This window comes from Crocodylus siamensis, chromosome 7 (genome assembly GCF_052110815.1).
Source record: "Crocodylus siamensis isolate JL-2025a chromosome 7, ASM5211081v1, whole genome shotgun sequence".
NCBI classification, from domain to species: Eukaryota; Metazoa; Chordata; order Crocodylia; family Crocodylidae; genus Crocodylus; species Crocodylus siamensis.
Genome location: NC_143401.1, coordinates 84,917,543 through 84,930,739, shown reverse-complemented (window position 1 = coordinate 84,930,739; position 13,197 = coordinate 84,917,543). Strand labels below are relative to the sequence as shown.

Here is a 13,197-nt window from a genome sequence, read left to right as displayed (position 1 = left end):
CTCGCTCCGGGTGGCAGCACAGCACAGCCCCTGTTCCCAGGGCTGCCTCACCCGCATCATCACTGGGACCAGGGGCTCTTCCCTGCTGCCGCTTGCCCCCTTCCACCTGGAGTGAGCCATGCCAGCATCCCATCCCCCCACCACCCCAGCTGGACAAGAAGCAGGAGGGCAGAGCCCCCACTCCCAGCACTGCTGTGCCTGCACCCCACCCACTCCCACACTAACGTGCCCCCGCACCCCGGCTGGACAGCTTGTTCCTCCCCCAGCCCCAATCCCTCCCCGTTCCCCCAAAAGACTTCCCAGCTGGAGGCAGCTGTCAGCTGCCTTATTAGTCTATGGCCAAATCTCCGAATCACTCGAATCTTTTCCAAAGCTTTTCTGAATCAATTTTGGATGCTTCGTATCAATTTGGAGCTTTTATTTGGTCTCCCAATTCAATTCTTGGGGTTGGGGCTTGAGTCTGAAGTGGGTGCATGTGTGCCCCCTGTACTCACCAGCAGCAGCAGAGGCAACGACGGCAGACCCTCAAAAGGTAAGTGGGGCAGGGAAGCCAGCACAGCTGCAAAGGATCCGGAAGGGAAGTCCCCCCGATCCCTCTTAACTGAGCTGGCAGGGAGCTGTGCTCCCAAGCCGTGCGCTCTGTAAGGACGTGCCGCGTTTGCACCGGTGCTCATGCAAAGCAGGCCTGTAGCAGTAGCCGGGAAGGAGTCTCCAGCAAGAGAGGAAGACTCACAGGTCCATGGACATGGTAAGAACAGAGGGAGCAGCTACTAGGGACCACGTCCTGGTGGTAAGGATGCGGAGGGCAGCCGCTGGGGACCCCGCCCTGGTGATGCCACCTACCTTGGGCTTTTCTGAGGCCTCCACCCAGACGGAGCCCATGGTGGGGTCGACGCCCACCCCCCTGTCTGTGGGGGCTGCCTGGAGGGGACACAGAGGCCGCGGGTGGGGGAGGGGTTTGGAGGCTACCTTGCCTGTCCCTTTTGTATCCGACTTCGGGTCCTGGAGGAGCAGGTGAAGGAGCTCCGGGCTGAGGTGAGCATACTACAAGGGATCAGGGCTGCAGTGGATAAAATTGACACCTGTTTCCATTCTCTGCAGGATCAGTCTTCCAGCAGACAGACCTTGCGGGAAAGACGCATAGAAGATGAATGGCAGAAGGTGACCACCAGAACCAGGGCTGCTCAGGCTAGTGTAGTGGCAGCTCCCCAGGTACAGCTGGGGAACAGATTCAAGGCCTTGGCAGCCTTGGAGAAGGTCAAAGTGGATGCCTCCAGGGACAATGGTGCCACTCTAGGCACGGCATAGTCTGAGCAATGACAGAACACCAGAAGGAAGAAACGCCGAGTCCTCATCGTCGGAGACTCAATCCTGAGGGGAACAGAGGGTCCCATCTGCCAACCCAACCCCATGACATGGTCTGCTGCCTGCCTGGGGCTCGAATTCAGGATGTTACAAGCATGATCCTGGACCTCATTCAACCCTCATTCACCAGTACCCCATGGTCCTAATCCACATGGGAACAAATGATGCAACGGGGGGCAGTCCAGACCACATCACGAAGGACTACGAGGCCCTTGGGGCCAAGCTCAAGCAGACAGGGGCGCAAGTGGTATTCTCCCAGTAAGTAGATGCGGATGGCGCCATAAGGCCTGCATCTGAGTGGTCAACCAGCGGTTTCAGAGTTGGTGCTACGAGACAGGCCTCGGGTTCCTTGAGAAAAACCCGCATTTTCACTCAGGGGGCATGCTCAGGTGGGATGGGTTTCACCTCTCCCCTAAAGGCAAGCATGTCTACTCTTCCAGGTTGGCTGATCTCATGCAGCATGCTTTAAACTAACTTCGCCAGGGGATGGGGCCACAGGGGGTCGTGAGGACACCTCCCAGCCAAGACAGGTGACAAGCACAGTAAGTACCCAGGTAAGTAACAGGGGTCCAAATAGTCTTGGGATCAGGAGGAAGATGCATGCACCTATAGGAGGCCTTAAATGCCTTTACGCTAATGCTCGTAGGATGGGGAACAGCAGGAGAAACTTGCCCTCCTGCTAGCTAAACACAAACCTGGACATAGTGGGGCTCACTGAAAGCTGGTGGGATTCAACCCACGATTGAGTGGTAAACATCAAGGGCTACACACTGTTCAGGCAGGATAGAATGGGGAACAAAGGTCAGCTTGCAGAGGCAGTTAGCTCAAGGGACGTGGTCGTCATGGGTGACCTAAACTACCTGGACATCTGCTGGGAGGAGTCCTCACATAGGTTCCTAGCAAAGATACAGGACCTCCACCTAACCCAGGAGGTGCACAGCCCCCCAGAGGAAATGCCTTGCTAGACCTGGTCCTGGCCACAGGTGACGACCTGGTGAGGGGACTGTGGGCTCTTGACCACCTGGGTGATAGCAATCATCACCTACTGGAATCCAGTGCAGGCTGTCAAAGGCCTGCAGCACGGCAGCACCCCTTAACTTCAAGAAGGCCGATTTCAATGAGTTAAGGAGATTAGTCGGGAGGCACTGAGGTCCCAGAGGGTAGGGGAGTTGGGAGCCCAAGACAAGTGGTCGTTCCTTAAGGAAATGATCCTCCGAGCCCAAAGGGTGACAGTCCCAATGCGAGTCAAAGGGGGCACAAGTGCTCAAAGGCCCCCATGGCTCACCAAAGACATTCAGAAACGTCTAAAGGCTAAAAAGGAGGCATACACCCAGTGGAAGGGAGGGGCCATCACCAAGGATTATTATACCTCCATTACTCGAGACTGTAGGGGGGCTGTTAGGAAGGCTAAGGCAGAACTAGGACTAGCAACCAGGATCAAAGATAACAAGTCCTTTTTAAAATACATAGGGAGTAAAAAGAATCATAGAATCAATGAGTCGGGAGGGACCTAGACAGATCAGCGAGTCCGACCCCCTGCCAGGGGCAGGAAGGAGCACTGGGGGTAGGAGGGGTCATAAGACCCCAGCCAGGTCCCTGTCCAGTCTCCTCTTGAAGATCTCCAGGGAAGGTGAGAGCACCACCTCTCTGGGAAGCCTATTCCAGGCTCTGGCCACCCATACAATGAAGTAGTTCTTCCTAATATCTAACCTAAACCTCTCCTCCCTCAGCTTGCGGTCATTGTTCCTAGTGACTCCAAGGCCGGCCCTGGGGAACAGACTTTCCCCGAGTCCCTGCTGCTGGCCCCTGATAAGGTTGTAGGCAGCCACAAGATCCCCCCTCAGTCTCCTCTTGAGGAGACTGAAGAGATTCAGGTCCCTCAGCCTTTTCTCATAGGGGTGGCCACAGAGGCCCTCAGCCCAGCCCGTGGCCCTCCTCTGGACCCTCTCCAGGTTCTCCACGTCCCTCTTGAAGTGCGGTGCCCAGCACTGGACACAGGACTCCAGCTGCAGCTTGACCAGCGCCGCATAGAGGGGGAGCAAGACCTCTCTGGACCTGGTAGTGATGCCCCTGTTGATGCAGGACAGGCTGCGGTTGGCTCTGCCTATTGCTTCATCGCACTGGCGACTCATATTCATCCTGGAATCAATCCTGACTCCAAGATCTCTCTCTGCCTCTGTGCTGCTGAGAGGATCAGCCCCTAACCTATAACCATAATGCTGGTTCCCTCTCCCCAGGTGCAGCACTCTGCACTTGTCCTTGTTGAACTGCATCCTGTTCAGATCTGCCCACTTCTCCAACCTATCCAGGTCTGCCTGGATACGGTCCCTGCCCGCCGGTGGATTCACTTTACCCCACAGCTTGGTGTCATCAGCAAACTTGAACACGTGCTCTCCACACCCTCGTCCAGGTCGCTAATGAAGATATTGAACAGCACTGGCCCAAGGACTGAGCCCTGGGGGACTCCGCTGCCCACACCCTCCCAGGTCGACATCGACCCTTCCACCACCACCCTCTGGGTGCGCCCCCGGAGCCAGTTTGCCACCTGTGTGACCGTGCATTCGTCAATGCCGCAGTCCCTCAGCTTGCCCACCAGATTGTGTCGAAGGCCTTCTGGAAATCCAACAAGATGACATCGACTTCCTCCTTCACATCTAAACTTTTTGTTACCCGGTCATAGAAAGAGACCAGGTTAGTCAGGCAGGATCGGCGTGGCACAAACCCGTGCTGGTTACCCCTCAACATCACTTCCCCTGCAGGGCTCTCACAAATGTGGCCCTTGATAATTTCTTCAAAGACCTTCCCCAGGATAGAAGTGAGGCTGACTGGCCTGTAGTTGCCAGGCTCTTCCTTCCTCCCCTTCCTGAAAATAGGGACCACATTGGCCCTTTTCCAGTTCTCAGGGACTTGGCCCGAGCACCAGGAGTCCTTGAACAGCCGTGCCAATGGCTCCGCAATGACACCAGCCAATTCCCTCAGCACCCGCGGATGAAGGTCATCCGGGCCCGCCAACCTGGATACATCTAAGCCCTCCTGGTAATCCTTAACTAGGTCTGAACTAACAGTCGGGGGACTCACATCCTTCCTGGGCCTCTCTACACTATCACCCGAGAGCACCCCATTGTCAGCAGACAGGGACACGGAGGCAAAGAACTTCTTGAAGAGTTCTGCCTTCTCTCGCGCGTCTGTCACCAACTGCCCTGCCCTGCCCTGCAGGGGTCCAATGTTACCCCGAGACTTCTTCTTGCTACCTATATACTTGAAGAAGGACTTTTTGTTATCCTTAATCCCAGAAGCTAATCTAAGCTCCGGTGCTGCTTCAGCCTTCCTTACCAAATCCCTACAAGCTTGGGTCAGGGAGGTGTACTCCTCCTTGGTCCCTGCCCCCTGCTTCCACCGCCAGTACGCTTTTTTCTTTGCCCTCAGGCCAGCCTGGATATCCGCCCTCAGCCATGAAGGTTTCTTGGACCCTTTTCCCACCTTCCTGCGCAGTGGAATTGCGTCCTGCTGCGCCCCAAGGACTGGGTAACATGGGGCCCGTGCAGGACATGCTTGGCAATCTGGTGGTTGCACCAGATGGTAAAGCTGACCTCTTTAACAAATTCTTTGCTTCTATTTTTCTGACCAGGGACCGAGACATACCCCCCACCAGACTCAGGAGAGGCACATCCAGGCCTAGGGTCAGTGAGGACCTAGTTGGTGAACCTCTGATGGGGCCGGACATGTTCAAGTCAGTAGGTCCAGATGATCTCCACCCCAGGGTGTTGAGGGAATTGGCAGCGGTCATTGTGGGACCCCTGGCATGGCCTTACGAGCACTCATGGTACTCTGGCCAGGTGCCAAAGGACTGGAAAAGGGCCAAAGTGGTCCCCAGTTTCAAAAAGGAGAGGAAGAAGTACCCGGGTAACTACAGGCCCACTAGTCTTACCTCGGTTCTGGGGAAGCTCTTTAAGAAAATTATCCAGGAGCGCATCTGTGAGGGACCAGCAGGGGAGATTATGCTTGTAAGGGCAGGTTAGATGAACACTTATCTAGGATAGTTTAAATCAATGACTGGCAAATTTTCAGGCTTCAAGCCAGAACAACCCAGCTCTGGTCCAACGTAGGCCAGGTCACTTGTGTGGTACATCTGTGGCTGGAGACTTTCCCTGTGCCCACACCAGGGCCAGGCAACTGGGAACTGTGCCAATGCTGCAGAGAGCTTCTTTCCTCATCCCTCTGCTCCTCAGCTGTATCCTGGGCACAGCTTCCAGGTCGTGAAGAGCTGTGTTGGGGCTAGGAAGCTGAAAGCTGCATCTATGCTGCTGCCACTTCCGCACCACAGCTGGAAGGCAGAAGTTTCTCTTCTTTTTCTCCAGCACAGCAAGCTGATTCTGCAATTCTGTTTCTCTTCTGCTAGCTAGTCTCTTCCTTTGCCTCATTCTAGTACTCATGCCCTTCCAAGGGTTAGGTTCCTCATCTAGGAGTCTGCCATCCAAGCCCTTTTGTTCAGCACATTTCTAACGTTTCCCTTCTTTCTGCACCCTCATGTCCTCAACTTCTCATTTACACTCTGCATGGTCTCCAGCTGCATCTCTAGGTCCTCAGATCTTTTCTGCAAGTTCCATCACATGACACATCATGGACTAAATAGCTTTCATTAGGTCCCAAACAACTGTCCCTGCAGCATCCTACATTTCCTTCATTAATACCTTGGTGATTGCACTCTTCTTTGTCCTTACCTTTAAATAACGCCCCCCCCAATTCCTACAAACTTTCATAAACGTCCTCATTCACTGTTCTTCATTTGCTGACTCCACTGGTCACTGCAAGCCTAATTACTAAAAATTAGATACATCATCTACTTTTATAATGTTGTATTAAAAAGAATACTAGAATATTACCTGTGCAAAAATTAAATCCACATTTAAAACCTCCAGGAGATCCACAGACTTGCCAGTTCTGCAACACTCTTCAAAGTATTACTGATTTTACTCCAAAACCCCTTGAACATAACCAACACCCAAAAGTACGAACCAAGTGTTTAGTAAGTAAAAACCTATTTTAAAATATAATTCTCAGAAGAGCTAAAATAAGCTTTATCTAAAATATATCAGAAACACAGCACTTAGAAACATAGTAGATCTGTGTATTATGATAGTTCCCAATCTATCACACTGGAGACTCTCTGTACTAGGCACTGCACAAAACACAGAAGAGAGGTATTACGGTGAAAGTTTACATTTAAAGAAAGACCCCCTACCTCTCTGGAGTCTGAATATTATCCAAGTCTTCAATATCAAGCACCATCTGCTGGGATTCTTCCTTTGCAGCTTCAGTTTTCTCTTCAGCTAATTTCAAATAGGCTCGAACAACATCCTCCAAAGATTTGATGTTCACCTACATTAAAGGTAGGATATCTGAAGTGGCCTCCCTCCAAAATAGGCAGCTAATGTTTGAAGTGTAAACTCTTAGGAACAGTGCTAACACAAGATACTACTTATTACACAGATTATTGAATTCCCCAGAAATCCCATTCCCCCACTGGCAGATTCCAAACACAGGATCAACGGCCTTGATATAAACAATTACATATTTTTTAAAGATCTGTAACAGATGCCTGCCATGCTTCTACAGGTAAATTAAGGTTTCACAATCCATACCTGCTGGCAAATATTCTTGTACTGGTACAATCCTTCCTTTGCCAGGTGGCTCTTGCGGAGGTCCACACAGAGCTCCAGGTACTTCAGCATAATTGGCTCGTGGATTTTTTGCCATGTTCGATGTTTTTTACTTTTCATAACATCATAAAGAACATCAAGGGCAGGTTGTTTCTTGCCAACCTCAAGGAATTCTGAAAGTAAATTTTAATGATAAAATTATGCAAACCAAAGAACATACTCTACTTAATATACACTTTTCTGTATTGTCCATGATAATTTAATCAACTCTAAGAGTCAAAGTTAACTGAAAGTCCAACCCAGCTGACTGATCTCATTTCATTGACCAGTGAAAGTATCAGTTCATGTAACCATAGCGTCAATTCTGCTGAATTCTAATTGAAAGCAGAATTCTATAGAGCAGTGGGGGCCAACCTTTTTGGCAGGCATCCCACATCCTCCTCCAGTGCTACTCTGATCCCTTTTTCTTACTCAATCTGCTGCTCAGTTTTCTGCTCCCTGCTCTGTCTGTCAGGTGGCGGGGGGGGGGGATTGGGGGGCGATTAGAGAGGGGGTGCAGACACAGGGGAGCACGGGCACAGGAGGTGGGTGTCAGGAGTCAAGCACAGACATAAAAGGGACATGGGGGATAAGCAACAGGGGTTATATGGGAGGGGGGCAACATGCAAATAGCAGGAACGACAGGCACAGAAAGAGGCAAGGGACAGGATGGGCAGACAAGAAAAATCAACAGGGGAGGGTCTGACCCCTCACCCCCCACCACTACTTCCCCACCATAGCAGTGGTGGGGAGCAAATTTAAGATAACTCTCCAATAATGATAACACAATTAAGATTTTCCATATACATAAACTTCCATATACAGAATCTAATTGTTATGGGGAAAGGTGTCTTCAACTAAAAAACACCTTAGATTTGGGTTAAAAAAAATGTAATGTTTAGTGAACTATATGCGCACTCAGTTCTAAAGCTAATTCCACCACAGAGGCCTGCTAACTACTCCTCTTACCAACCTCAAAACCTAAGAGATGCAGTTATTAAGAGGACATCACACTGAAATAAGGGGTCTGATTCCCCTTACACCGTGAAGTACAATATGAAGTACGTCAAGCCGTTCAAAAGAAAATGATATCAGAGCAGCACAGAAAGCTTACCAGATACACAACCTGTAATAAAGGCAATCTTAACTATGAAAGGGCAAGAAAAGAGACCTCTGAGGAAAACAGGGAGAGGATGGAGAATAATATGGTACAGGACAGAACTGTCTAAGAAAGCAAAGAACACAGCTGAGTAAAAGCCCTAATATTTTCCATAATCCATGAAAAATGGTGGGGTCCTTACAATTTGGGGAAAAAACAACACAGGAATAAGGAATTGGAGAAAGAAAGGAATGACAGCAGTAATACACAAAAAGATTTAAAGTATCTGAAACAGGACTACGCCTGCTAAACCAGTCTAACAATGGAAGTGACTCACAAAAGAGAACATTTATTTAAGATGGGGTGGGCAAACTAGCAATCCTATGGGAAGATTACATGAAAATTCACAGGGGCACTCAAGTTTCAACAGAAACTTGAAATTGCAATCATAATGTTTTAACTAAAAAAAATTACCATGGCTGGCAGCTTTGTATGGTCAAAACTATGGTGCTACTATAATGTCGTACCCAGATTACTAAATGCTAATTAACATGTGTAACAAGCAGTGATTTTGCTTAAAAGACAAACTGGTTCCTCCAGGTAAAATGTCTGAAGGCCCCATAACATTTGGCAACATACAGCACTATAAACTTGTTTTGCAAATTTTGCTACACCCTAACATATGATTTAGACTAGGGGTTTTCAACCTTTTGGATCAGTGTACCCCTGGTGGCAGCACCAACCACCACCCCATGCCACCACCACCTCCCATAAACAGGGGAGGAGGAAAGAAGCTTGCCCTGCCATTCCCTCCATCTTCCTTTGCCAGCACCCCATACCACTGCCAGCTCCAGTGCCACTGGCCTCGCCCCCCTGTTCCTCTGAGGCAGTGGAGCACAACCATGATGGCAGGGACGGAGCAAAGGGGCAAAGCCAGCACCACTGGCCTCACCCTGCCCCTGCAGTCATGGCAGCGCTCCACACTGATTGGTTGTTCCCTAACCAATCAGAGTGCTTCAAGAGCATTACAGACAGATAGACTAAGCTCTTTATTATAGAAGAACTAGCCAATTGCCCATGAAGAACTGTTGGGGGGGGGGCACAGACAGAGGACTGTGTCCAGCCCCCCCCCACACCATGTTTCAGGTCCGGCCCTGCTCCCCCCCCAGCCCTCTAAATCCGGGCTAGTTCCCACCCGACCTCCCCTTTGGGTCTGGGCCCATTTTCCTCCACTCCCCCGCTGCTTTCAATCTGGGCCCATTCCCCCTGGACTCTGGTGCCACTCCCCCACACCCACATCCTCTGGGTCTGCCTGGCCCATGTCCACCTGCCATCCCCCCCCCACTCCCTCCCAGCTGTTGGCAGGGCCCAACAACAGCTGGGCGCTGTCACCATGCCCTCCTCCCCCAAACTGGCTTTTGTCAGGGCGCAGTGACACACTCCCCGCCATCATGGTGGGCAGGGACAGTCTCGCGTTTGGCCCTGCCCTCGCTTCTCATTCAGTTGAGGGAAGAGGCAAACCCACCTTCAACTCTGCCACTTTGGGGCCGGGCCTGATTCCCACCCCCTTCAGGGCTGTTGTCAGTGTGTGGCAGCAGCAAGGTGCTGCCACCATGTCCCCTCTCCCACTCCCCTCCCTCCCTCTCAGCTTTAGTTGGGGCCCAGTAGCTCAAAGTCTCCCTGTGTCCAGCCCCACCCCACTTCTTGTCCTTGGCGCCACTTGAAGGGAGCAGAGCAGGGGAGCCAAGGCCAGCAGTGCTGGCCTCACCTCCACCACATGCCATCCGGTCCTAAGTGCCACTTGCAGGGAGCCTGCTATGCTCCCGCCCACCCCAAGTGCAACAGAAGAGACTGACACAGCCCCTGGCCCTGAGCCTGCAGCAGGTAGCCTGCCCTCGCCCTGCACGCAAATCCAGTGGGACAAATGCCCACCATGCCTCCCCTGGGGTTGTGCGCAGCAGCAGAAAGCTATCCCCCTTCTGCACAGATGAGCCACCTGCAGCTCCACCCCTGTGCCCTGCCCTCACTGGGCAGTACCTGTACGTGCCCCACTCCCTCCCTACCGTGGCAGCCTCAATATTCCTCCTCCCCAACCCTTTCTCCACTGCCCCAGATTTACCAGCAGCAGGCTGCTCTCCAAGCTGCTGGACTGCACTCCTCTAAATCGGCTATTGGATTGTTATCAGCCGATACGACTGGTTAACTAATCGGCCATCAGTATCACCCAAAAAAATCTTTATCGGTGCACCCCTAACAACTACTAATACTTACATTTAAATACTTAATCCTGTAATGGAATATTAGTACTTGACTGTGGATTGTGTTAGTCTTTCCAACTATATTACCTAATGAAGACACTATTAGCTAGCTAAGACAAGGGATGTATTTCTAACTACTCATAGGATTTTCTAAACAGAATTGCAAGTTGGTGAAGGATCAAATCTAGCCAGAACAAGCATTAGGAAAACTAGCAGAGATTATAGCAGCACCCCTGACCTTAGTGCGGACATACTATTTGTCACATAAGCTCTTACTACAAATGTGAGCGGCAAGGGATTTGGGCAGGGAGTGTTATCTTTTATTGGACCAAGAACATGGTTGAGATGAACTTTGACAAGCCTTGGAATGCAGTGTGTTCTCCCACAAATGTTACTAAATCCAGCACCTTAAAGCTCAGGTATGGGCAGTGACTAAGATGACTTTTCGCCAACTATGCCCGGGGAAGAAAAAGGACCCTGTTTTTTATGCGGATCTCAAAAATCATCATAATTTTGTTTCTTTGGGATTAGATCCCTCTCTATGAAGTGAAACCATTCTGAAACCTAAGTACAACACAAACACCTACTTCTCTCTAAGTTTCACTTCATCAAATACAAACAGTATGCTGTAACACGTGCTGTTTTTTGATACGTTTCAGGTGGAATGTGATGTGTCAATTTACAATTAAGAATGATTCAATTTTGTGGATAGCCTTGAGAAACGTCTCCTCTCCTCTCCTCTGCTGCACTCCCACACAGCTGCAATCTTCCCCCAAGTCCCTCATTAGGCGAGGAAGGTCTGAGCTTTGGAATTTACACCACTGCCTCCCCCTACGGTTCCCAAACCTGGGTCATGACCCAAACGAGGGTTGTGACGGCAATGCCAGCAGCGCCACACACAAATGACTAGCTGGGCCCCATGCTGGAAGCTCCCCGTCACCCTGGGCCACCACTGCTGCAGTCGTGCAAAAAAACAGGCTGGGAACCACTGAGCTCTGGGTGGGTCTGAACCCCCAAAAAGACATCATTGTGCCTGCCTCCTTTCCAGTATAGGACCTAAATAAGAGTTGGTATTTTAATAACCCGACTTCTTCATTTCTGAGTAATACTTCGATGCTACAGAAAAGATGGGATTCAATCTTCGCGACGTGCCTTGAAGACACTGGCAGGTACACGGGCACTTCTGCCAGCGGACAGACAGGTTCATCATTCAGGCTGTCACTGTCCCATTAGCACAGCCCCGTTTTTACATATAGCTTGAGACTCTCCAAACTGCCAGCCCCTAAATCCTGACAACTGAAACCCCACGAGGTGCCATGAGGAAGCATCGAGCAGGCCAAGGACTCAACCAGGTGGGTACAGACAGCACGTGCTCGAAGACGTGTCACGGCTGCCTATCCCCGCTGGAGAACGGCCAGGTGACGGGGATACAGGATCCTCTTGATCCCTACCGCCCCGCACGTGGCATTTCCAACCCGGTCCGTCAGGGAAGGCCCTTCCGGGGGCGGGCGGTAACGTGAGGACCGGCCTTGCAACCCCGGCGGGGCGGCGGCGCCTCGTGCCAGGCCCCAGCCCCACGCGGCCCGAACCGGGGGAGGGAGCCTGGGCCCGGCTGCCGCGGGGCCCGGCCGCACTCACCGTTGGCCCGCTTCAGGGCGTTCTCGGGGCGCTGGAAGTAGACCGGCATGATGGCGGCGGCGGACTCCCCTCAGCGCGGCCTCTCCCCCGCGCGCCCAACCAGGCAGCCTGCAGGCCGGAAAGGGAGCGCGTCACCTGACCACCCCGTGCGCTGACGTGTCCGGAAGCGGAAACCCCGCCCCTCGGCACGGCGCGCCGGAGTTGGGGTCGGTGGGCGGGGTGCAGGGTGCACAGTGTTCACCCCGTGTGCGTCGGCGTCTCAACCTGTGCCTCATTACTGGTGTTTTTGGGGGGCAAAATCTTGCAACAGATTTTTTTGGGGGGGGGGGGGGGAGGGAGACACTTTAGGCAGCACCCAAATGCTGCAACAGATTTTGGGGGGGGGGGGGAGGGCACATTTTAGGTGGCCCCAAAATGTTGCAACAGATTTGTGGGAGGTGGGGAAGGTGAAATTCGTGCAAGGAAGTGGGTTTATTGGCATTGACTATTTATTTGATTCCCCCAACGAATATTATAAATTTCCACGATACAACTGTGGCAGAGTAATATTTACCTGAGTACCTCTAAAGGGTAAGAGGCCCTTGCCCAACAACCCTAAGGCCCCCACTGATTTCAACCTTTGTAGGATGCAGGATCAGTCCTAATAACGGTATAAAAAATGGATGATTTTTGGAGGCGGCTTGTTGATGCGGTATGCAAAAGCCAGGTCCCTCTCGGGGTGTCTTTTTTTTATTTAAATTTTCCATGGTCCAAGCCAAATTAGCCAAAACAAATTTCAAATCCAAAAGTCAGTTCAGAACCATAAGTGGCCCTGTTGCCAGGAAACATCCTTTACCCTCATCTGGGGCTTCAGATGTTTCCAAAACCTTTGGAGGGCATCCTACTAGATGCCTCCAAGTTTTGCTTGCCCTTAGCCATAAAGCCGTCAGACCAAGCAAGGGAGGAGACCCCCATTTCCATAAACTGGGTTCAAAGCCACTGTACCTTGGCAGGTACTGAACCACTCCAGAAGAGCAAAGCATCTCAGGAAAACTGCTTTCTTGCACACTGATACATGGTATTTCCCCTGCCAGGTTAAGAAGCCACTATACTTGAACTGAGCCTCTAAGAGGCCAAGAAGCAATAACCAACCTTCCAC

General features: G+C 51.5%; 1 protein-coding gene across 1 annotated transcript in view; it reads right to left on the bottom strand.

The window, feature by feature from the left end:
- EIF3A (eukaryotic translation initiation factor 3 subunit A) overlaps window positions 1–12,209 on the bottom strand; it is a 38,108-nt gene extending 25,899 nt beyond the window's left edge. Inside the window, exons 1-3 of the mRNA XM_090056575.1 lie at window positions 12,060–12,209; window positions 7,008–7,198; window positions 6,608–6,744 (exon numbers count right to left, since the gene is read on the bottom strand). Coding sequence (XP_089912701.1) covers window positions 6,608–6,744; window positions 7,008–7,198; window positions 12,060–12,108 — 377 coding nt within the window. The 5' untranslated portion in view covers window positions 12,109–12,209. The remainder of the gene's footprint in view (window positions 1–6,607; window positions 6,745–7,007; window positions 7,199–12,059) is intronic.
- Between the last annotated feature and the right edge of the window lie 988 nt (window positions 12,210–13,197).